General features: G+C 45.7%; 1 protein-coding gene across 3 annotated transcripts; it reads left to right on the top strand.

Moving 5' to 3' along the window:
• The first annotated feature begins 165 nt into the window (after nt 1–165).
• RHOF (ras homolog family member F, filopodia associated) lies at nt 166–24,109 on the top strand. 3 transcript variants are annotated; one of them, XM_085075511.1, is made up of 6 exons: nt 166–1,809; nt 2,187–2,373; nt 13,544–13,631; nt 20,164–20,273; nt 21,008–21,142; nt 23,106–24,109. In XM_085075511.1, exons 1-6 carry the CDS (start codon nt 1,727–1,729, stop codon nt 23,268–23,270), a joined length of 768 nt encoding a protein of 255 aa, XP_084931637.1. In that variant the 5' UTR covers nt 166–1,726; the 3' UTR covers nt 23,271–24,109. The 3 variants fall into 3 exon arrangements, 2 of the variants coding, with proteins under 2 accessions (XP_084931637.1, XP_084931636.1); XR_014855274.1 differs by lacking the exons at nt 166–1,809; nt 2,187–2,373 and adding exons at nt 13,113–13,401; nt 22,179–22,475 and having other exon boundaries at nt 23,106–23,342; XM_085075510.1 differs by lacking the exons at nt 166–1,809; nt 2,187–2,373 and adding an exon at nt 13,129–13,401.
• The last annotated feature ends 1,012 nt before the right edge of the window (nt 24,110–25,121 follow it).

Below are 25,121 nucleotides of genomic sequence, written 5' to 3'. Positions count from 1 at the left end.
TCTCCTTCCCTTCGGCGCCGCGTTCTCCTCAGCGCTGGGCGGTGGCGCGGCGGGCTCTCCCCCACTGCCTCCCGGCGCTCCGCGTCTCGGGCGCTGCAGGGAAATGGCGGGTTTGGGGTGGTTTGTTTTTTGGGTGTTTTTCCTTTCTGTCCCCTTTGCCGCCCCCCCCTTCCCGCAGCGCTTTGTGAGGGGCTGTGGAAGGGCGAAGCCGGGCAGGGAGCGGCGGCTCTTTCTGCCCGCGCACAACATGGCGGGAGCGCCCTGCGGCAGCGGGGCTGGCGGCGCTCCAGCCGGGCCGGGAGGGGGGGCGGCCGGCCGGGAGGACAAAGGCAGTTCGGATAATGCCGGCGCAGCCCTGGCTGCTATAAATAACACCGCCCTTCCCCCGCCGCAGCCTCCCGCTCGCTTATAAACACCAAGCTTTGGAAGTCGCCTAATGGAGAGGGGGAAAAAGAGGAACAAACAACACGCCACCCCCCTCCTTTCCCCACACACGCACACGAGAAAAAATAAAATGCACAAAAAAATTAAAGCCCGGGCAGTGTGGGGGACTGGGGGAACCAGCAGCGCTGGCCGCGGGAGGGGCCGGGCGGCGCCGCCACCTCCCCGCCCGGAGCGGGTGCGCCGGGGGGAGCGCGGCCGCCGCTCCTCGTCACATGGCTCTTTGTTGTTTTCCTTCTCTGCCTCTCCTGGGCTGTTCCCCCCTCCGCCATCGCCCAGCCGGGGCAGCGCTGCCCTGCCTCCTCCGGCCTGCAGCGCTGAGCTCCCCGGGCCCGCACGGGCAGGGCTGGCGCGGAGCCGGTGCTGCGCTGCGGTGGAGCCGCCATGGCCCGACGAGGTGTTACATGTGCCGTCTTTTTTTTCTTTTTTTCCTTTTTTTTTTTTTGTGGTTTGGTTTTTTTGGTGGTTTTTTTTTCCCTCGAGCAGATTCTGCTGCAGCTCGCTTTGGGTGGAGGCTGGGGGTTATCTCGGAGCTTCACAAGCCTCGCTGTGCTCTGCGGGGAGCTGCAGCTTGTGCTCACTGCAGACCCAGAGTAGGTGAGCCAGGAAAGCCTGGCTTGAGCAACCACTTCAGAGGGCAGGACAGGGAGGAAAACCAAACACTGTAGAGAGGTGGCCTCCCTGGTAAGGCTAGAGCAGGACCGTCCTGCGGACCCTGAGGGAGGGAGAAGGTAAGTGGCTGCTTGGCAGAGGCTGCCTGCGGGAGCGGCATGTGCCGGGCAGGGTGCGCCCTGCCCGCAGTTCCTGCGGCTCAGAACCAGCCGCTCCGTGGGTTTGTACAACCTGTGCTGTGGTATGTGCCGAGGCTCAGGGCTGTTTCCCTGCGAGGGAGCAGGGTGCTGCCGCGAAGGAAGCACCGCAGCCCGCGCCTTTCGCAACGACTGCGCTCATCGCTCCATTCCTCGCTCCCCCCCTCGCTCCTCACCGGGTCAGGCTCTATGTCGAGAACAAGCGACAAACCGTCCGCACAAAACAGAACACGTTTCCATGGAGGGGGAAAAACCAAACAAACCAACAACAAAACCAAAGCGTTTCCGCAGTGCCACGCTGGCTTTGCAGCGCTGTGAGCCCTGTCGGGGGCTCCGGGGCCGGGGCGGCCGCTCGGTCCCTGCCCGGCCTGGAGCCAGCGCTGAGCACCCGGCCCGGGCCATGGTGGCTTTCAGTGACCGTCTGCTGGCAAAATCGGAAGGAACGGTGACGTTGTTCTTAGCTGAACACCATTAAAATGCTCCTCTGGTATCTCTCAATAGAGGTGAAAAGCATTTCAGCTTCCTGGAAATGGCCGAAACAGGCGACGTGTAGATCAAAGTACGGCGCAGAGCTGGGCTCGTGTTTGCAGGGGTTTTTGAACTGTAGTGAAAACGTTTCTGCAGCTTGCATCGTAATGAGTTAAGTCAGCACGTGAAGCGACTAAAAAAGGCATATTTAAACAGCATCGGGCTATTAACTTTCCTGGGATTTAAGATTTATGTTTAAATATATATTTGGCTGTTATTAATACCAGCATTTAAACTGTAACGTTGATCTGTTCAACCCTGAAGCAAACCAGCTCTGCCTGACGCAGCTTTGAAGCGACACAGCCAGACCATAATACTGTGGGAGCTTAGACAGCTTTGTCTGTACTTGCATCTCTCTGCATATTTTTCCAGGACTCTGATCTTTGTCTGCGATTAATCATTGTCCAGGACGGCTGTTCCCGGTGGTAGAATCCATGAAGTACTCCAGCTGGGAGAGGTCCTAACGCGTGTGCCTGGCGCTGCGTACGTGCAAACCAGGGCCAGAAATTGCTGGGGCAGCAGGCGCTGGACAGCGAGCCTGCCGTGCCGCCCCAGTGAGTTGTGTGGGTCCTCAGCACTTCTGGAAGTTGTTTTTGTAAGTCTGAGCTGAAAATTTCTTTCCGTTTTCTAGAGTTTCTGAATGACTATAATGTTCAGTGTAGTTTAAAAGTCGCCAAGGCAGTTGAGACCGGTTGTGCTCTCAGAGTGGGTGGTTTCATGGCTGAACCTCGTATCTGAAAAGCGAAATGTTCTGGTACAGCATGTTTAAATCCCAGAAAGGTCAAACCAGACTTTCATACTTGAGTTAGATTGACCCTGGTTTGCTGCGTGAGACTCTGTAGATAAAGAGATCTTTCAGGGAGAAGGGGGAAAAAAAAAAGATTTTTTTTTTCCCTCTGAACAGCTTGTGGTGATTCTGTGCACATTCTTGAAGCAAAGGGGTTTGTTCATGCCCACAGCGTCCCTCCCCGGCATTGTTGAGTGGAAAACTCTTATGCTAATTTTATCACTGTCTGTTATCAATAAGAAGTGATTTAATTTCTTTGGCAAAGTGTTGCAACAAGAGCAAATTAGATTGAGAGGCAAAGTGAAATAAAAAATATGCAGCTGTTCTGCCAAACAATGATCCTGACTGTTTACAACATTTTGTTTTAGACTGCCTTGTACACAGAATCCTTTATGTTGATGGCTTTCAAATCACAATCCACTGCTTGTGCAAGGAAACTAGATTAATAGATTATAAAAGACAAAAGAGACCCAGGTTCATCTGGTTCAACTTCCTGCATTATGCAGGTCTCTGGATTTTTGTGAATTTTTTGCTTTTTCTCATTTGAAAGAATTCGACTGCAGCATAGCTGCATCTTAAAGATCAGATTTTCATTTTCAAATGGGCTGTGAAAGGGAGTAAAATAAGAGTAAATAGTATCCATCAAAATCTACCTGACAGCCTAGAAATCAAAGTACCTTTTCAAACCTGTCTAGTTTCTGCTTTCAGTTTCTGGCTGTCTCTGTCCCTCAGTCTCCTTGGCAGAGGAATGCTCCATGACCAGATTTCTGTCCCTGCGTAGCTGTGTGCAGGCTGAGCATTTAAACACTCCATTGCAGGCTGCAGAGCTCCCCCTCGGGTCCATCTTTACTAATCCTGTAATTGTTCCCGCTCCAGTTTGTCACCATTTTGATCTGGGCAGAAGGGGACAGAGCCATCGGCGCTGACCATGCCCGAGCCAACAGCCCTCCTGGCTCAGATGTGTCTGTCAGGCATCTAGGGATTACACCAGCCCATGTTCAGCTGCTTTCCCAGCCAGGCTGCTAAAATACTCTCAGATCTGCTCCTGCTCAGGATGACAACCCTGTAGGATTGTGCTCTTTGTTCTGCATATATGGCTTTACTCTGATCCTCTTGAAAACCCTTAAACAGTGTCGTTGCTTGCAATGGCCTTTTTAAATTACTATTTTTATTTAATACTCCCTCCTGATACTGCTGAGTGTCACCTACGAACTTGGTTGGTCATGATTTTATATTTTCTTCCAGATAAACAACCTATCTGTACTGTGGGTGTTTCCTGGTTCGGGGTGTGTGTACACACACCTCAGCAGTGTCAATATTGTGTCAGGAGGAGGTCTGGTTCCACACCATCTCTTGCCACACCCCAGTTTCATGGGAAGAAAGCCCAGTTTAGAAGCTGGAAGGGAGCCAGAGGCACACTGCAACATTTGCCTACCCTCGTGTCTATTATGTAGCCAGTAAATAATGCAGAGCTCAAAACAGGTGGTTGCAGGACCGGTAAGAGAAAGATGAGAGGTCTGGGGCCGGGTGGTTACAAAGTACATTTTGAGACCTTCCTGTTAGATGGGGTTTTTTGGAGGTGATGCCTCACTGCATGCTTTCTAACCAGCTGTTCATTCAAGACCTAAATGCATTTGGGACTTCTTCCCCCTGCCAAATTTGATTCAGATTGGAGGAAAGAGGGGGGAAAATTACATAGAACAACACAGTCGCATTAGACAGTTTTATTTTTAGGAATCCAGGCTAAGAATATCAAAGGAATGTTGAGTAGGAATATGGACAGGATATTTGCCTGTTCAGATTTTCTTGCCATGAAATTTTTCATTCCTCCCTAAGAGCAGCAGATGATCTGTCTAGGGAATTGTCAGCCAAAATAAGCAACCTGCTGACAGATTTCACCTGGGTCCCAGCATGTTCTGAGGATGCATGGGCTATGAGCCTTGAACAATGACAGGGAATCGCTAGGCTGTGTTGTTTGGCTGCTGTGGTGCAGAGATGCATGGTGACACCCAACAGTGGAACAAACATTTACTGTGTTTAAGATCCAGACAATTTTTGATGGATATGTTGGATATTTGCCAGAGCTGAGGGGTCCTTTTTTTGTTACTTTTTAAACTGTATGTGATCATATTATTTCTGCTAGTATTATGACAAAGCCACCTCTGTAAGGTAGGGAGTGAGTACTTTCAGAGATCTAATCTTTCTTGAGCTGTAAAGGAATAAAGAAGCTGTTTCAACACCTGACTTGCAGAATGTTTTGTGTTGCTTCTTGCCTATTGAAATGCAGCTGCCATTGAAATGCTGTGATCCCATCAGGATGTAGAACTGGTTATTTTTTAGAATGCTTTCAAGCTTATAAAAATCATGAAATAAATCAAGACGGTTGGCAATTCTAATCAGCATTTTAAAGCCATGAAATTACAAAACAGTTCAGTGCTTCATGGCCCCTGAACAGTACAGACTTACAAAAATAAAAGAGAAAGAATGAAAAGAATGTACCATTTAAAGATGCAGGGCACTTACAAAGCTTGCATCAAAAGGAAATGAAGATACAAATAAGTAATCTAAAAGGATATTTATGCATTAAATTACTCGTGTCTCTGGACACTTCATTAAACAGTCTGGATGTGATGGTAGCTGGGGACCTAGGAGCCTTTTTAACACATGCAGCACATACAAGGAACATTCTGATTATAAGTGATGGAGTATAAAACGTTGCAGCCAGAAACCGATGACAAAGATCAAATGGAATGGGTTCAGCTTACAAATCAGAGCAGGGTCTTCCCACTGGTGCGATGTGACACGAGACCCAGACTTTGTTTTGCCCTTGACATTGCTCTCAATCCCGCAGTTAAGGATTTGCATCTTGATTTATTGTCTGACAGGACAGTGGGGAGTGCCCCAGCTGGTCCCCCGAGCCCTGGGTTGCAGCCGAGTGGGCCCGAAGGCGCCGGATCAGTGAAGGCTGTGCCATCCACGGGCTCCCTGTGCTGCTGCACTACAGCAGCTCCCAGTTGCTAAGCAGCTGCAGGGCTGTCTCTGCCTGTGCTGTACGAGGGGAGCAGCACTGGTTCCCCTTGATCGCTGGAGAGGAGCCAGCAGCATGGAAACGGGAGCAGTGGCCGTGGCAAAATCGTTCCCTTCCTGGCCGGCTCATAGAGCCGCTGGCAAAAACGCTGGAGCGAGGAGAAGGGACACTCGGTGGAGCTGGGGGTGGCAGGAGGGGAGGGGAGAGCCAGCATATGTGCACAGCAGAGGTTACAAACACAGCAGATCCTGGCAGAGCAGGGGGCACACACCGAGGAGAAAGGAATGGGAGAGAGGCCAAAGGCACAGTTCAGAATTAAAAAAAAAACAAAAAACAGGAGGAGAGTGTGGCATATGGAGAGAGGAAATAAAGCAGAACTTGCACAGCCTGCGAATAATTGAATAGAAAATACAGGAAGAGGGAAGGAGCTTGATTCATTACTGCCCTTCACCTTGTGGAGACAGCTACACCCAGGAAGAGGAGGTGTGGAATACAGCAGCATCCTTCGTGTTTCACAGTGAACTGTGGGTTTTACACTTCAACCCCTGCCATTTGGGGTTTTCTCCTTACATAGACCATGCCTTTTGTTCAGACTTGATTCCTGCAGGCCCAGTTCTTTTCTTTGTCTACTTTCTGATTTATTTTTGAACTTTCTTTAGCTTTTCTTTTAAGGTAAGTTTTAAATTAAAATACCTTTTCCAGATATTTTAGTTATTTTAACCTTCAAGAGGGCAGGCCATTGCTAGTTTCTATCTGAAGTTACTTTCCACTAAATCCACACAGCCTTTGCTGCATTTCTTCCTGTCTCTCTCCTGGGAGCTGCTGATGTAGGACAGGGTTTTGTTTGCTTCCTGACACCTTCCCCTGCACGTTGTCTTTTCCTTTCCCTGTGCAGTGCCTGCCAGCAGTCCGGAAAGACTCACAGTTAGCAGCATACTGGAAGTGGTTCCTGTGGCAGCAAATTATCACAAGCACCTGACATGTTGTGTAAAGGGGAGTAAAAAAGTGTCACAAACATCTGCAGGGGGTTTCTGACCAAAAGGGATTCTTAGATCCACCACCACTCCGCTGCCCACATGAAAAAGCACTTTGTGGTGTCAGCACCTAACATGCAATTGGCTGCGGAATAGGAAATGCCAGTGGAGCTGGCAGGGAAGCAGGAAAGCTGGACATTCCTCTCTCTGGCTCCTCCAGGCACAGGACTGAGGGGCACGGCTTGTACAGCAGGGTGGGGAGAGGAATTTAAGTTTGTGCAGCTGTTGCTTCTCTGTGACCAGCCCGGGCTTGCTTGGAGGCCTTTTGACTGAGAACACTTTTTCCCAGGTCCAAAAGTGAGTCCTAAAAGGAAAATGGAGGTGCCCACTCAGATCTACAGTGGGAAGGATTTGCTGTGGGTGCTGTGGGTGTAGTTCAAGCCAATAAAATACTCGACAAGTATGCAGCCAGATGTGTTCTGTACTTAGGAAATTTTTGTCTAAGACATCTGACTTGGGGGGATGCTGTATTTGCTTCCTTCTTCCATTTGCCTGGAGCCCATATCTTTGAACAGACACTGTCTATACTATAGTTAGACTCCCAAGACCATTAAAGGTCTTGGGGCACTGACATTTTACAAGCAGATTCAGCTGCCATTCACACAGGGGCATTTTTAGCCTTATGAGAGATGTAAGTTCAATTAGAACAGTTTTAACCAGGCAATCTCCCTGCCTTAAGAAACCAGAGCTACTATGTTAATCCCAGTAAGCAACTGGGAACTTGACAATATGCCTGTTGTTATGAGGAGATTCAGGAAGGGTGAGAAGTGTGTAGGAAGGGAGAACTGCACAGGAAATGTGCCATCAAGGACAGAGGTGTGGAGCAGGGCAGGGCAGTGTGCCAGACCCAGCACTGTCAGCTTGCTGCTCCCTGTTCCTGCCCTCACCACCCCACACCACTGCTTGAGCACCTTCCTGACCCGCTCTGGTGACTCTCAGCAAGGACATCCAGCCAGGCCACTCTGTACTGTCAACCCATCCAGCTCCCACAAACCAGGCACAGGCCAAGAATCACAGCTCTAAAGCAAACATCACTCAATTACAACCTGGGTTTATTTCCAGTGCCTCAAGTTATTAATTAACCCGCTCTGAGTGTTGCTGTTCCTGTGCAGGGTTTGTTCTGGATGTATTATGGCTGCTCTCAGGTCTGAGAGAAACTCAGTCTGGGCCTGTCCTTTGCCTGACCATGCTCTGACGAGCCACAAGCTCCTCTGGCTCCTGCCAAACCTCCACCTCTATGAATGAGCATCTTGCCAGCCAGACAATGACAGAGCAAGCGCTTCCTGCTTAGCTCTCCCCATACAATCAGCACTCTACAAAAAGCAGGCAGAAATTGTCGTGTGCCCCACATGAAAAGAGGATTTTATCATCCCTTCAGTCTGCCAGTGCTGCCTTCCTGTGGGAAGTTTGCACAGATATCAGAGAGGAGGATGCAAACTTCACGTTAACTGTCCTTTAATGTCAGTGCTATGCATTACTCAGCAAAAACATGCCCCTATTTCATCCACAGTCCATTCTCTTGTAGCCTAATTTGCCATCTTCTATTGTCCCCCATGAATATTTCCAGTTTCCCCACATCCTTGTCCAAAAGGTTTGAGGGCTTCCTGCCTGGGCCAAGTGCAAGAGTACAGGAATGAGGTGTTGACCAAAGCCTGACTCACGATTCTGTAAAACACACACTTGTTCAGGCTGCACAGTGAAGAGCATATCTGGGAAGCCAACCTGGGTTCACTTAAACTTGATGTTCTCTGCAGCCTCACAAAAAAAGTACCACTCCACCTGAAAAAAGGCATTCTCAACCCCTCTCTCTGCCAAACCTCCAGATTCCCTTCCCAGCACAGAGGCTGGGGATGAGATCCAGCATCACTGCAATAGTTCTGCCAGCCTGTGGTGATAAATTCCTGCCCATGGCTTAGGGAAGCTGTGCCAGCACATCTGGGAGACACACATCCCCCAGATCTGTGGGAGCAGAGCTATGGAGGTGTTGGCAGACACTCGCCTGTTCATTCCATGCATTTCAGAGATCACTCATTGTGTTTGATGTTCCAGAAAAGCATAGGATGATCCTAACCTTGTGTTACCCATTTTTCACAACAGAATTTGGCTTGAGAGTTCACACTTCAGTTAGCAACATAAACTTGAAACTGCCTTTAAGCGCTTACTGTATCAGGCTGTGATGTTACCACATTGATTTACTTCAGGTTTATAAAATGGGGTGGTTTCCCCCCACAACTGCAAAGCCAAGAACTCAGTTTTAATGAAAGGTGAAATTTAAAACGCAGCACATTTGCCATGCATGTATCAGACAGTCTATATTTGGCCCACATGGTTGGTACCCCTGATTTAAAGAATACCAGAGAAAACAATTCAAGAAACAGTTTGCATTCCCTATAAATAGCTGCTCACTAGGTAGTTGTCAGTGTGTGGTTTATGAATAAAGTTTGTCCAAACTACATCAAAGTGCCTGAATATTCTCTGCCTGATTTTGCTGAGTTGCATGTCTTAATTTGTCTCACACCTCCTGTTGCAGACCCTTGTCCTGTTTTCTTTCCCAGCCCTCTGAGCTCTGTGGTAGCACTGAGAGAAATTTTACATAGTTTTTATCCAAAGATTTCTGCACTGATTTAGTGCTTGGGCTACTTCAGCCAAGTGAAACAGGAACTATTTCTAAGGCATGAAAAGGCAGAAAGGAAATTTTCTTATTGAAATATAATTTTTCCATATTACTTAATAGTCTAGAAAGTTAATGCCTTTCTGGCAGCACTTCCCACTGGGAAAAAAATATGGCTCCTACTCAGCCAAACAAGAATATAATAACATTTTAGGTTGGGTTAAAAGTCTTAGAAACTGGCAGGTGTCACAGCCACCTTGCCTTCAGTGAAAAAGGCAATTGAGAGCCCTTATGGAACAAGGGATTTACATCAGTAGAAGCTACTACACAAAAAACCAGGCACATGGCAAGGTTTGAATAGATGGTGAATCATGTGGCCCAAGGGATTTTTCAGGGTGGGGGTGTGTGTGTAAAATATCAGGCCATGAGGACCAGATGGTTGAGCTCTGCATGTGCAAGAGGAACAGCGAGAAACTACAGAAATGGAGTCTGAGAAGCAGCTGAAAGTCAAGGACACTGGGGAGCTTTGATTTTGGAAATTGTGGGGAGGGTTTCATGAGGGTCAAAGCAGTGTTAGCACTGCAAGTAAAAGCACAACTGAAAAACCATTTAGTACATTTGTTCTGTAAACAAGATTAATCACCTTTATACACCTACTTTGTCATAGGCTTTTCCTCTTACACTGATTCTGTCACCAGAACTTTGTGCTGTGTGGAGGGACAGTTCAGCTCTCCCACATCATAATTCCCCCTTCCTTCTGTGCCCTGTCCATATTAAATTCCATAGGGCAGAGACTCTCTCAGTAACAGTCTGTGTGCACAGGACAAACAATTGTTGGCCTTGTGCAACATCTGAAATTTATCAGAGATTCACTTGACTTACTTGGTAAATCCCATTCTTTAGGCTCTGTCTTTCCTATTGTAAATTTTTCAAGGCATTGCTTTTGCTCCGTACATGCAGCAGTGGGAATTCATAGCTGAAAACACAAATAATTAATGTCACTGGTAATGTTAAAAAATAAATATTTAAGGCTCTGTCTTGTTGTGCACTTTCTTAACTAAGTTTATGAATATTTCCTTGGACATAAATGGGGTTACTTGTTGTTATGTTGAAGTCTTTGTACACTGGGGCCTGTGTATGAAGAAAACAATTCAGTGTATTTCAAAAATGTAGTTCTGAAGAAAATAAGGAAGAACAGGTCCCCATTCTTGTCCAGTTTGTATTACCAAATAAACTAACAATATGAGTATGCAGCAGATGGTGTGTTCAAACAATATTGAACCTAACCCATGGGTCTTTTTTGGGTGTTTTCATAACTAACCTGAATTACCCATCAATACCATCCAGAGTGTTAAAGCATCTTTTAAAAATCATGAACTCCCAGCAGTTTTCCTAAGTAGTATGCTAACATTTTGCTCCTTCCTGTTTTTTTCCTTGGCAATCATGAAGCAACAAATTGGTACCAAGATTGGAGCATGGATATTTTTCCATGCCCCACTAAAGCCTTGGTTTTGTTGTGCTCACTGAGAATCTCCACACACACATTGACCCCTGAGCTGCAGATGTGTAAGCTTTTGATGAAAGAACTTGTGCGAAAATCAATATACAGGCCAAAACTGAACAAGAGAAGGACACTTGCAATTAGTAATGATTAGATTAGAATTTCACTAATAGAGGGTTGAATCTTCTTCCAGTTAAATCAGTGGCACAATTCTATTTTAGATTTTGATTTTTTTGGAGTCAGCAAAATAGGCTCAGTTTTTGCCCAAAACCAAATAATATGCCCAAAGCACTGCATACTATTAATTAAAATTAAGTACCTGAGACACTGAAATCTTATATTTCATCCATACTAAATTGACTCATTACAAGTAGAACATCCATTACTTCAAAACAGTCTTTGGAGTGTTTACAGTTCATTTATAATCTACTCATTTTATGTTGTCTAATCCCAAATCTAATGGTGTACAAGTCTAAAATTTTCCATAAGTATAAACAGTAAAAGGAGACAAAACTGTGAGAAATGTAAAGATTGTTTTGTGCGACTTGGAACCGCCCCCCCCAAAAAAAAAAGCAAAACCCACAAATTAATAACAAACCACAAAATACTTTTATTCCCCAAATGCCCCTTTTATGGCAATAACTAACTTGAAAAAAACCCTGAATTCCTCAGTTACAGGAAGACTGCTAACTCTACCTGCTGATTGTATCACACATAGTATGATGCTGGTTTTGAGCCAGGTCCAAATAAATCATTTCAGGATAAAACAAATCCTTTCCTGGCCCATCCACTCCTATGCCATTGGAATGCCCTCAGCCATTACAGTGGACAGAAGCTGATGGGTTTTCCTGTGTTCTAGATATGATTTATAAGACTATGGCTCATAAAGCATTTTTTGACAGCTTCTTCGTGCTTGCATCAACTTTTCCCTCAGTAAAATGGTGAATTTTAAATAGGTGTGATTTGAAGTGCTTTTTTATTGTTATAATTTGAATTACATGCCACTTTGTTGGGTATTACAGGTCCTTCTTCTTCTCTATTGCAGAAATATCCTTTTCTAGCTTTTTGTTTGCCCTGAGCACAAAGCAGGATCCTCCTTGCCCGAGTGCAGTGGTGTTTGTATTGGGTCTGGAAGGCCATCTAGTGACACAACCGTGCAGGGAAAATGCAAAGCCCTACTCGAATTGTGGTTTGAGTTTTTTTCTCACTTGAATTAAGCTGTCTTTCTACACCCGAGCATGTCCTTGTTTGTTGCTATTCCCACAAGTGGTATTAAAAAAAAAAACCAGAGGAAATTTTTATTTCTTAAAACCAAACTTCCTTAAGATAGAATTAATTCCTGCCAGGAGAGAAACACTTTTTAAAATGCTGAATGGTGGTAGATTGACACCTGAGCAGGTTTATCCAAATCTCAGTGTCACTGCCCTGACCTGTGCATGGAGCCAAACACAATCCAGCAGTTGTGATCTCCTTCCAGAGCCAAACACACCCAGCTGTTGTAACCCCTGTGTTCCACTGTACCAAAAAACACCCTGTGGAAGCCTGGGGCCACCACATCTCCGCAATTAAAAAGTGAAATTCCAGTTGTATTCATCGCAGCTCACCTTCGGTGATGAGCAGGTGATGAGCAGAGCTCTCGGTTTTACTCGAGCAATAAATCAGTAGAAAACAAGCAGTGAGTGCTGCCAGTGCCTTTCCGAGGGTACTCGGGGATCTCTGCCTGCCTTCACCGGGCTGGCACCGCTCGGCCTTCGGAGCTGGACAGACATCGCCGCTGAACCGGAGCGTTCCCTCAGCGCTGCCGGCTTGGCGGGACCCAGCGCGGCGCTGGAGGGGCTCCCGGTGGGAACAAATGCAACAGGAATAAAAAAATGGGGATGCGGGTGGCGGGGCAAAGGCGACAGGGCTCGATGGTCCAGAGGGATGGAGCCTCGAGGGCTCCCGGGAGAACGGGCGGAAGGAGCAGCCCCGGCGGGTCTGAGGGGACGCGGCGCTGAGGGGCTCTGAGGGGCTCTGAGGGGCGCTGAGGGGCTCTGAGAGGCTCTGAGGGGCGCTGAGGGGCTCTGAGGGGAGCTGAGGGGCGTTGAGGGGCTCTGAGGGGCGTTGAGGTGCTCTGAGGGGCGCTGAGGGGCTCTGAGGGGACGCGGCGCTGAGGGCCTCTGAGGGGCTCTGAGGGGCTCTGAGGGGACGCGGCGCTGAGGGGCTCCCGCGGCGGCTCTAAGGGGTCTTCCCGCCGTGACCCCGAGCAGCCGCAGCTGAGGGCAGCCCCGGCCCGGCGGTGGGGCTCGATCTCCGGGAGAAGCTCCCCCAGTGTCCCGGGGAGCCCGGGCGGGGCCCTGCGGCACCTGAGGCGGCGGCGGCCGCTGCGCGGCCAATCCCCGGCGGGGCGCGGGTGGCTCTGCCCGCCCCGGGCGCTGAGGGGGAGCGGAGCCCCGTCCCGGCCGCGCTGCGCCCTCAGCGGGCCCGCTCCGCTCCGCTCCCGCTGCGCTCCCGCTCCATGGAAGCGGCCAACGGGGCCGTGCCTGAGGGCGCGGCGGAGCAGCTCCGCGGCCCCCCGGCCGCCCCGTCGGGCAGGAAGGAGGTGAAGGTGGTGATCGTGGGCGACGGAGGCTGCGGGAAGACGTCGCTGCTGATGGTGTACGCCAAGGGCTCCTTCCCCGAGGTGAGGGGCTGCGGGGCTGGGGGCCGCAGCCGGGGCCGGCCTCAGCGCTTGGGCCCCGCCAGAACCTCTTCGCACAATCACAGAGCCCACTGGGTTGGAAAAGGCCTCTGCGATCATCGAGATCGTTCTCCTCCCTTTGCAGAAATACGCGCCCTCTGTTTTTGAGAAGTACACGACGAGTGTGACGGTGGGGAAGAAGGAGGTCACCCTGAACCTGTACGACACCGCAGGTAAGGTTCCATTTTCCCAATCCCAGCTGGGCTGCAAAGGGCACTTGTTGTGCCACTGCAAAGTTGTGCGGCAACTACAATGGTACCACTCAGGGACATTGGCCTGGGACTGAGCCCAAACCCGGCCCTGGCCTTTCGTAACTTCAGGCAAATAAGCAGAAACCGTGTTTGTTACTGTAAAATGCTGCTCCGGTGAACGTGCCCCCATTGCTGTTCCAGCAGATTTTGCTATGTCAACTTATACCAGACCAATATTTGACGACTGTAAAGACGGGCAGATTTTCAAATTGCTTCTCTGCAGCATAGTTCTACCACAGCATTGTAGTTAAGACTGCTAGAGACTGAAGTACAAACAAACCAACCACCATTACCTGTTGCATATCAATGTGCCTTCCAGAAAAAAAAGGGTCAATTTTTCTAGTGGCAGTTCTGGTCATTGGCTCATTCATTATCTTAACAACCCAATTAATTCAGAAACATCAAATAGCAAACATATCTGAAAGTATTAAAACCCAGTTCCCAGATGCAAAGCATAATACAATCAACCAGGAAAATATTTTAATCTGCTGCCATGTGTGATTGAATAGGGGAGAAGAAAAAAGCTGGTTTGTGTTCAAAATCAAAAGGCCGTAGCAATAAAAGTTATTTGAAAGTGCTGATAGTTTGTTCAGGTTCATTTGAGGAACTTGTGAAATGGTTTGTGTTCAACTTCACTCAAAGCTTCCAGACTCTGTTCTCCAGCTGCGTTCCTAAATGAACCCTAAAATTGACACGTGCTCTGTTTCAGCTCACTGTAAATCATCTGTTTCAGTTCAAGCCTGTGGAGTTGTTCCAAATTTACACCAAGACAAATAAGAACCGAATGCAGTCCAGCCATTTTTAATAGTAGTAAAACACATTTACCTTCTTGTATACTGCACGTGATAGCTGAAAACATAATTTTAAAAGCTTTTCATCTAAAGGGGAATTCTACTGTTAATTTTTACTACAGTGTAGTAAGATCCTGAGCACCCAATTTTCTAATATATTTTCTTGTGTCAGTGTTACTGTTCTAAGGCCAGTTAGTTGGGGCAATATACCTTCTACTGAATGGTAAGAGTTTTGGGTCTAAATCTTAGAGGAAAAGAGAAGGGCTGGAATCTGGTGACAGGGATTTCCTTAATACAGTGTGTTGGCACCTGCCACTGCACTTGTCGTTTTTGCGTTTGTTTGCTGTCAGTGTGGAATTTTTGCCTGTCGCACAGTTCCTAGCTCTCGTTCAAAATGCCTGTGCTGCACATTCCAACATTTCCCTTTGGAGTCTCTTCCAGGCTCTAAGGAGCATGGGCTGGATCTGGAGATGGCAGTAGGCTGGGCAGGTTCAGCACTGCAGCACTGAACTCTCCCAAGCCTGGCAGGAGTGCACAGCTCCTTGTGTCTCAGAGTTCAGCTGTGCACAAGACCTGCAGCCACCAGCAGCCCAGGGATTGCTCGCTGAGCCTGGTGCTGGTGGCTTATCGCAGAATCAGGACAGTTTGGGTGGGAAGGGAGTTTTAAAGGTCATCTAGTCCAGCCCCCCTGCAATGAACAAGGACATCCCTAACTAGATCAGATTGCTCAGGGCCCTGTCCAATCTGACCTTGAATGTTTTCCTGGATGGAGCAGCCACAGCTTCTCTGGGCAGTCTGCACCTCATTGTTAAAAAATTATCCTTTATATCTAGTGTAAATCTACCTTCTGATATTTTAAAACCATTACCCCACATCCTGTAATTTTCCTGTTCACGCACGTAACTAGCAGGCAGAGTGTACCTTCCATGCTGAGTTCACAGTTCTAAAAACTGGTTTGGACTAAAGCACTGAAGTGAGGTGTATCTTGTGAGACACTGTGGGAAGTGTAGCTGCCATTTCTCATCTGGAAACCTTGAAACCCAACATTTTTCACCTCACAAAACAGTATCATAGCCACAAGGCTACAAGTTTCCAGAGACTGTTGACACTTGTCTCCTCCCTTCCTGTTAAATTTCTTTCACTTTTAATAAGGCACAGCAAGAAAGAAAGCAGGGAGATTGTCACCTGGGTTAAGACATTTGATTGGTAGGGTGGAAAATCTGAATTTTGGTTCTGTTTCAAAGCTGCTTACATAGTTTTATGTTACATATCTGTGTCAAACTCTAATTCAAGCAGCTTTTCATCCTCTTTCTGTAACTGGATGTTTTGCTAGAGGAAGGACTCACTTGAGCACACATTTTAATCCCATCCTCTTTTTGATAATACAAAACTGATGTTGAGTTCCTTAAGGGTTAGACTAAGACCAGGAATTGTGACCTGTCCTCTAAGCTCAAACAGCACAGTGAGAGAAGAGGGAGTGTCCAGTTCATGAGACAAGAGCTCCTGTCCCTCTGGCACATGGATGATGCAGGTTTGGAATTAAATTCCTCTCAGCTGGGTGATGCTGCTGTGGGGAGGGTGTACAGCAGAAATTGCAGCTTAAAGAGGATACTAAACATTCTGTTTGTTATTGAAGTGCAGTGGTTTAACCCTGCAGCTATTGGCCATGTTTTATGAATCATCTCCAGACTTACTGAATTGCTTGAGTTGATCTTGCTCATCTCTGAAATCCTAATACAGCTTTATGCTCATTTTCCTTCTCAGTCTGAAAGGTTCCAAAATAATTCAGGTTATTATAAAATAATTTAAGTGGGATCAAAAGGATATAAAATAATTTCGGAGGTGAAGGGCCAAGTGCAATGCAGCAGTGTAGGGGAGGAGAAGGCAAAACTGTTCTAAAAAGTAACACTGGATCCTCATGATTCCTTCACTGCAGAAAAGAATTCAATATTTTTAGGATCTTGCTTGGAGCAACACTAAATAGAGCTTGGTGTACTTCAGCATCAGGGGAAGGTAAAGGACAGGTTCAGCTCTGTGGGCTGTTGAAAGTTGGAAGGATTCTTTGTATTGTCAAGTCCTGTGTAGCTTGAACCTTTGAGCTTGTCCTACTTACTGAGGAAGGAGGACACAAACAGAATGCTTAAGAATCAAACATTTCAAGATACAAAAGGTATTCTTTTCTTGACAAGAATTTCAGTAACAAATGAATTTAATGGGTTACTCTAAAAGATACCAGAATAAGAATTTTTGGTGAGACTTTTGTACTATGCTACTGTGTCTTCCTCATCAAACACTTCTTGCTGTTGCAGGAAGTTGGTGGTACATATACGCAATGTGTAAAGGCTTTGTAACATCACTTCACTGGTCTGCAAAAAGCCTTTGCAGCTGCTTTTTCAATTAAAAGTTTCCATTTCAAGCTGTGCTCAACAGAGGCAAAGGCACTGAGAGGTAAATGAACTCTAATTTTTCCATACCGAGGGAGCATTGTCAATGCTTTAGGTGCAGTTCAGACACAAGGCTCAATTCCTGGTGCAGGAGTTTCTCAGAGCAGAGGGCAGAGCAGTGCTGGGCTGGGGAGGAAATAATGCCTCATCATTGTGGGTACTTGCTCTGCCTGACAGGAAGCACATGCAAAGCCTCTAGTAGGGTTTCTCAGGTCTATGATGACAGAAACATGGCAGCCTGAGGTCTTCAGAGAAATTTTAGAAACCGGTGAATGCAAGAATAATTTTTCATAACTTTGAGAGGGAAGTCATGCCTGAGTAAGACAAAAAACCCCAACTTTTTAATTGAAGTGCGCCCATCCTGCCCCTAGTGTCCTCTTCTAAATGTTTTCTTCTGCCAAGAATGTTTGTTTCCCAATTTTTTTTAAACTGAATAGTGAAAAAACATAGCTGGCAAATAACTCACAGGCTGGCATTTCTTTGGTGATGACTGGGCAGAGGGGTGAGGAACAGCAGGCAGAGGTGGACATGCACATGAGAGTGAGACCTGTGGTTTCACTTCTCCTGTTCACCCTCAACCATCACCAGCACAGGGCCTGACTGCAGTCATGTGGTTACACAGCATCTCCCAGAGGCACGAAGGGCTGGGAGCTGGGCAGAGAATTAGCAAATTTTAGGTGAATTGGGTTGGGTGGAGCTTTTTCTTTAGAAAAACCCAAAGTCTCTGGTGGTACAATGAATCGAGGAAGACAGGAGTCACAGGAGTGCTCACATTGAGTCAGATACTTAACCAGCTCCTCCACAGAGTGTTTTTTGTTAAGTGGGGAAAGAAAATAGCTACCTGTGTTTGAGGAAGCATGCACAGGGGCTTTGCATATACAGTCAGTTACTGCTTTGGTTCACCCCTGTTCCTCCTTTGTGAAACTCCTTTAGTAAAAGACCTAAATCTGTGCCAAATTAACTCTGACCACAGATTGAGCAGCTTTACCAAGAAAAAACGTCCTCCAGGCCCTTTCTTGCATTTCACCAGCAGCACTTGAGGACAGGGGGTGAAAGGGATTGTTTTCAGAGAGGGGGATGTCTATGTTTAGACACAGCTTGATCTGGGTCCCGTTACATCCTCAGCAGCTGAGGAGCTGCATCTGAGCTCCTAAAGAGTAGTTTCCTTCTCCTTCCCCACGAGCACTGCAACCACTCGACCATAAAACAGGTTAAGCAATTGCCACTCACCTTCCCCCTCTGCTCTCTGCACTCCACCCTGTTCTGTGCTCTGCATCCCACATTCCAAATGCACACAGAGCTGTGTTTTCTCAGCATTTTCTCATGCATTTATTGTTTGCTTAAAAACCCATAACTGCAAAGCTGGATTTGAACATGAAGGAGCAGTTCACCAGGGCATATCTATAGTTTTTGACTTGATAATTTAAGACACTTTGTCTGTTATCCCATCCAGGAGAGAGTGAATTTAGAGGTATGTTCTGATTCCAAGCAAATAAACATGTTTCTCCCAATGGGACAGTTCTGTCTGCCTCACAAATTGCCAACAACAACTTGGAGGACCTTTTACTTTTACAAGCTATGTTGGTAGAAGCCCAGAGGCCTGAATTTGAACAAGGAAAATTTTATACAGCACTAGAGGAAGTTAGGAGGGGAAAAAAAGTTTGGCACCTGATGTGTTTAATGCATTTAGGGGATTATCTCAGCAACAAAACGGTAAATCGGTTGCAAACAAGTAGCTGGATTGGGAGAATAAGAAGGGATAAGCAGTACAGTCTTTCCTCTGAATGTTTATACAACATGCATAATTTTGTCAATTGTCTATTATTTCTGGATTAAACCCTGAGGGATCAATCCCTCTTTGTTCTGCACCTCCCCACAGGGCACACAGCTCTTGCGGAAGCTCAAACACAAAGTGGTACAAGCCCAAGATTCCCATTGTACAAACATCTCAGGCAAACTGAGTAATGGCTTATCCAGCAGGATAAGCCTTGCAACAAACTGTATCTCAACCAATCAATTAAATTAAGGAAGGGAGAAAAATATTGTCGTATTGTTGGCCTTCTGGTATCTGCAGCTCTTTAGACTGGAGACAAAAGTGTAGGCAAGTGATGAGTATGAGATTTGCGACTGAGGCAGGTGCTAGGACAGGAATTGCTGTAAAGTTGGGGCACACTGAAATTTTCTGCATTCCTTCATTTGAAATATCAACATGAAGATTTGAGATGCAGAACTACCCTGTAGGGCAGTTTCTGGGCTGTGTGTGAATTGTGGTGATAGTGGGAAGGAACAGCATTCCTAGTTCTCCTCGTGGAAATTCAGTACATCACAGACATGTACCTGATTCCAGCATTCAGGTGACAAATATACCTTCTACAGACAACTTGAATCATGTTTTCTTCCATAACAAATGAAAAAATACCTTTTTTTCCTCCTGAGCTGCCAACTGTATCTGAGAATTACTGCTTTCTTGAACTTAATCTCTCAAAGCAGGGCACCTTCAGACCCTGGCACGGTGATTACTGTACAGGGAAGAGTACAGGTCTGAAGCAAATCAGCTTCCTCTTGTCACATCACGTGCTAGAATATCCCAAATCAGAAGTATGACAAATCCCCTGCTTTTCCAGAATTCAGCAGAATTCCCTTAGATCTGGTGGGAAGACTTGCTTCAAAGGCCAGTTAAGCCTGGCTCATGCTGCAGCATGGTTTGTACAATCCTGTGTGTAATCGCTGCTTCCTCTCAGCTCACCAGGCTGGGAAAAGCAAGTTTGCCACTGAGGTTTCTACTTCAGCATTCTTGTCTAGCAAATACAGTGTTTCTTCTCCTCACAGCATCACATGTGCAAATACTTTTGGGGACTGCCACTGTTAAATTGAAAATATTTAATAATAATTGTCAGATTCCTCTCGATAACTTTGCTTTTGAGCAGCAACTTGGCAGTCAGTGTTTAGAACTGCTTCTAAGTCCTTAGCAAGTGGACAAAGCAGGCTTTTTATTAAAACCTGCCACGGATGTGTTCTGTATTCTAAACCATCCGTTTTGTCAGTGAGGAGGAATCTCTTGTACTCAAGGGAAGGAATTTTACAAGTATGAGAAACTTGCAGTCTGTTCAATTATAGTAGCATTGTTCTGGATCTCAGATATATGTCTGTACATATCCCCATAGTTCTGCTTGTTCAGGACAGAGATTTCTTCCATCCAAACCATCCTGTGTGTTTCAGGCCAGGAGGACTATGATCGGCTACGGCCACTTTCTTACCAGAACACCAATGTCGTGTTAATTTGTTACGATGTCATGAACCCCACCAGCTATGATAATGTAGCAGCCAAGGTAAGAGGCTTCCCTAATTACTTCACCTTTCTAAATGAATTACACGTGCCTGATACATGACAAGATGTCAGATTAAAAATGCTGGTGCTTTTAGTGTCCTGTACCCTGGGTGGCTAGATGCCCAGATCACTCATTGTGCGCTGAGCTGCAGGTCATGGACCTTAGATCTGGGGCTCAGCTCTCCATGGCTCATAAGTGCTCAGAACTGGGGTTGACTCTCACTAAAAAGATCAAACACCAGTGGTGAAATCACTGCTTTATCTGTAGCAGTGTCACACAACCAACGTTGCACATCTTAGAGTCAAGACTACTTCCATCACATGCGTATTTAACTGCAGGGGAGAGATGAGAGCAACCACTTCTCTGTGCTGGAATTTCTGTATTGCTCCAAAGCTTTCTTGGACATAGCACCAGGAAAACAAAACAAGACTTAGTCTAAATTTTGTTTTTAAATGTGGCTTTAGAGGAGCTCCTCAGGATTTAAACAGATAGTAAATAAATATTTTGGCATAGAGAGAGATGCCACTATGTTTTTATAAAGCAGCTGACTTTGGGTAGTACTTTTAAACATTTCTGTAATGTAAATAGTGTGTGTTGGGCCCCCCTGCCCCACTAGACCAACAACTCCAAAACTCTGAAATTGCAGCCTAAAATGCTGCTTGGCTGTATTGTTTTGATTTCAGGAAACAAATTTTAAAAAGCCAGATGTGAAAGTTTTGTTTTTCTACCCGCAGTGGTATCCCGAAGTGAATCACTTCTGCCGAGGTGTCCCGGTTGTGCTGATCGGCTGCAAGACAGACCTTCGGAAGGACAAGGAGCAGCTGCGCAAGCTCAGGGCTTCCAAGCAGGAACCCATCACCTACAACCAGGTAAACTTCAGGGTATTTGAAGTGGTGGCCTCTTGGCAGGAGATAAAGCTCATGATGGCATTGGTCCTCACAAGTACCATCACAGACACTGCAAAATTAGGTGATCCAGATAAAGATGCACTTCTTTCTTTTCACAGCTGGGTTGTTACTGTTACAAGTTTTTAAGCCTTAACAATTTTCCTGGAATTCCTTCTTAATTGATATTAGCCTACATTGCAGCCATCACTGGTGCTTTGATCAGCACTGTGATAAAGACTGGAGATTGTAGGAAACACATTCCAGGATTAAATACACTGACCATTCTGAAATAAATGTGTTTTGCAAATCCTATTTAAAAATAAATCCTTTCAAGGCCAATAGCAAGAACATCTGCAAGGTTTCTCTGACATGAGAGACTGTTCTTTGAAGTCTCTAAAGTAATCTTAAGAAAACTACCTATTATCAAAATCTTAAAGTATTATGAAGCAGTGAGATTTATAAGTAGTGTTATGTCACTGGCATAACTGTCCTAGGTACAGGAGAAACAGTGATGGAACAGCTTGTCCCATGCCACACAAGACCTTTCTGCTCTGGTCCTCCACTTTTTCTTCTTCTTCTTTTTTTTTTTTAACTACAAAGCTATCCTTCTCCTCTCACCTCAGAGCAAGAACAGCAGCTTTCAAACTGAGATACACGTCTGGAGAACAAGGTCAAGTGCACAATGACCTTGAGTGAATCACCACTTCTAAACAGCAGGAAAATAATCTGCAACTGCATCACCACAAAACCATGCTGGGGCTTTTAGTTTGTCTCCCTTGCACACAAGATGAGGTCCCAGCCTGGCACTGTGAACAGCTGCAGATTGTCCCTTGTTTGCATGAATAAATCCCTTCATCATCCTCACATGAGAGAGGTTCAGGGCAAGCAATAGACACTTCTGGCGAGTCTGGTGAGGCCTCATGCAGTTAAACTCAAGGGCCCACCTGATATACAAACTTGGTCTCCTATGTGAGCCCTCCCACTTGGTTTTTCCCCCCTGAAATATGCTCTACCTCAGTCTTTTACAGCTGGTGGCACCTTAAGCCACACACGATGCTTCCCATGCCAGGCACAAAGGATGTGAACAGTGTGTGCCACTGCAGCTTGCAAACAACTGGAAGGAGACAAACTGCTTAAATATGAAGAAACCTTCCCCTCGTAAAAGCCCAAGTGCTCAAGTGACCCCACTCCCAGAGATAATAATGAATAAATGCAGTCTGTGAGCCATGGATTGCAGACCTGGAATTCACAGTAAAAGGCTCAGAAGCATTCAAACCTGGGAGCTGGCTCTGCAGGGACAATAAAAGGATCACAAGTAAGAAATCACTGTGCTTTGTCTGTAGTGATTTCACACAACCAGCATTGCATGGAAATGTTTTAGATTTGAGTCTGTTCCCGTTGCATGGCTGAGAAATGCAGGCACCTGTTTGTTTTTATGAGGATTTTGGCTGAGCCCTTGTGATGCTTCAAAGCAAAAGTCAAGGTTCCTGCATGTGCAAAACAAGGCAAGGCATCAGTGCAGATTCTGTTCTTGCATGTGACATTCATTGCTAAAGGTGACATCACAGAATTGTTAAGGTCAGGCCTGAAAAAAATACCACCATGTAGACATCTTATCCTCAGTTAAGTAACCACCTCAGCATTTAGTTTAAAGAAATTCAATACTGAGAATATTTTTGTGCAACCAGGACTCTGCATCTCAAGAGCCTCTAATGCTCTGAGCTCTTAGGCCAGGCTTTGGATCAACAAAGTGGAAAAACCCCAAGTTTATTTACAGTGCTTCAGTTTATTACCAGTTCCACTCACACTCTAGCACTGCACTCAGAGGCAGCTTCTTCCTTCATGATTGCAAAGATGTACAAAATAATTCCCTTTTTTCCCCAACTCACCTTCCTTCTCTCATCCACCAAACTGACATTTTTTCTTACCTTTTTGTTCTTTCCAGGGTGAGGCAGCTTGCAAGGAGATTAATGCAGAAATTTACCTGGAATGCTCAGCAAAATGTCGTGAGAACATAGAAAATGTTTTTAAAGAAGCCACCACCATTGCACTGAGTGCCATGAAGAAAGCCAAGCACCCCAAGAAACGGAAAGTGTGCTCAGTGTTATGATCTGGACTGCATGAGAGCAAAGTGATTCAGATTTTATAAACAGTTTTAACTTCAAAAAACTTTTTATTTTAACATGTTTGTATTCCTAGGATAATTTTTATTTTAAAATTTTAATTATTTTTAGTATTTTTGCACTTTTTTTACACTGTTCTCACGAAGTTTTCAAAGCTGTTTGTCACAGTTAGCTGATGCTGTGTGCCTTCACCCACCTCGCTTTTGCTTCTAAGTGTGAGCAACTCACTAGTTAAACTGCAATGAACAGCAACTGCTACTATATAACTTAGTGTTGGAGGTTTTTTCCCTCTGCAAAATAACTGTGACACGTTAGAGCTACAATTTACTGTCTTTTTCCAGCAGAAAGCCCACGTCTTTTAGAAGTAATGTTAAAGCAATTTAATAGGCACCTTTGAAGAGACAAAGTTTTGGTTTAACATTTTCAAGTTCATTAACTTGATGGCAGTGGCATGAGTTGGCCCCAAGCTGCCCCCCAAGTACAGATGGAACATCCACTACCCTCCTGGACCAGCTGTGCAGAGCTGCACCTCAAAGTTCTTCAAGGCTTGATGCTGGAATGGAAAGTGGCATTTATCAGTGGAAATACGTCTGTTGCTCCAATTAAATAATGGAGTGTCATGGGAAATAGTTAATTTACAGCACTCAAATTTAGAAGTACTCCAAGCAGCTACTACATGTAATGTTAAGTCAGTCTTATGATAAACATTTACAGCTTATTTAAAACAAGACAGATGCAAATCTTGGTGCACACTGGAGGAAATATTCATTCACTCGTGAAATCATCTTGACTGCTATAAATTAAAATTTTACCTTTTGTGATGGTATCAGTTGTCTGTCTAAGGACTAGGAATGCTTCCACTGCACAACCTGGTATGTGTGCCTCAAATCTCCTGGTTCTTTTGCACATTCCTTCAGTGAGATCTCAGATTTTAGGAGCAATCCCTAGTTTGTAGTCATCATAACCAAAACTGTGTGGGGAAATGAGGTTCCTGCAGTACAGGTATTGCTGAAAGCTTTCTGTGTAAGGCAAACTACACATGACCAGCTGGTGAAAAACTGTTTTGGAGTAAGCCATCATTACTGTTTTATATGCAGTGGTAAAGAGGTCTTGATCCTTGAAAATAATTTTTTTTCATTTTTCTCCTAATGTGTTTTCATTTAATTAAGGCTTGTGAATACCTATGAGCCTAAAATGGAAAATTAGATTAACTGGAAGTTTGTGCACATCCTTGACTGTAGAAAAACGTTGAAGAAGTGTGCAGGCCTTTCTTCATTTGTCAGTAAAAGAAACCAAAGCCCCCCTCACCTCACCCAGTACGAAACTGAAACACCAACATTCAGGAAGTGACCAGTTTACCATCAACTCCACAGTGGAAAGCTCTCTGTCTTTTTTAATCTGAATTTCTCAAGCTGCAGAACTCACATTACTCACCCCTGCAGCACCAGGTTCCAACACCACTCTCAACAGAAAACAAAATTTACATCTCATCAACTGAGAGTTCAAGGACTGAAAAAAAAAAAAACCCTCTCAGGGTGTGTAAAAGATAGCAAAATACAGCCCAACTGGTGTGAAAACTGTTGAAAATATGCAAATTGCAATTTATTGTTCACGCCCACAGCACAGCAAAGGTAATTTTGCTAGTTTGCAGCAACAGAACTGATGAATCCATCTCAAGCCTGTGGTGCATTGTGTGTTCTCTCATGAGCACATGCAGGGGAGAAGGGCACTGTTCCCAAATCACACTGCCAGGGGATGTGCCCAGTTTGGGGATTTGTGCTGGCTCAAAGGGAGTCTTAACCGATGGGAAAGACACAGCCTAAGGCAGATCAGTGCTG

This window comes from Lichenostomus cassidix, chromosome 15 (genome assembly GCF_008360975.1).
Source record: "Lichenostomus cassidix isolate B80296 chromosome 15, HeHo_3.0, whole genome shotgun sequence".
Lineage (NCBI taxonomy): Eukaryota > Metazoa > Chordata > Aves > Passeriformes > Meliphagidae > Lichenostomus > Lichenostomus cassidix.
Note: the sequence above shows the minus strand (reverse complement) of the source record. Positions and strands in the feature narration are given on the sequence as shown.

Excerpts from the sequence above, each read along its gene's own strand:
- RHOF (XM_085075511.1), top strand. The coding sequence starts at position 1,727 with ATGCTCCTCTGGTATCTCTCAATAGAGGTGAAAAGCATTTCAGCTTCC. Across the intron at positions 2,374-13,543 it reads CACTTCTGGAAGTTGTTTTT|AAATACGCGCCCTCTGTTTT; the intron begins GTAAGTCTGAGC and ends CTCCCTTTGCAG. Across the intron at positions 13,632-20,163 it reads GAACCTGTACGACACCGCAG|GCCAGGAGGACTATGATCGG; the intron begins GTAAGGTTCCAT and ends TGTGTGTTTCAG.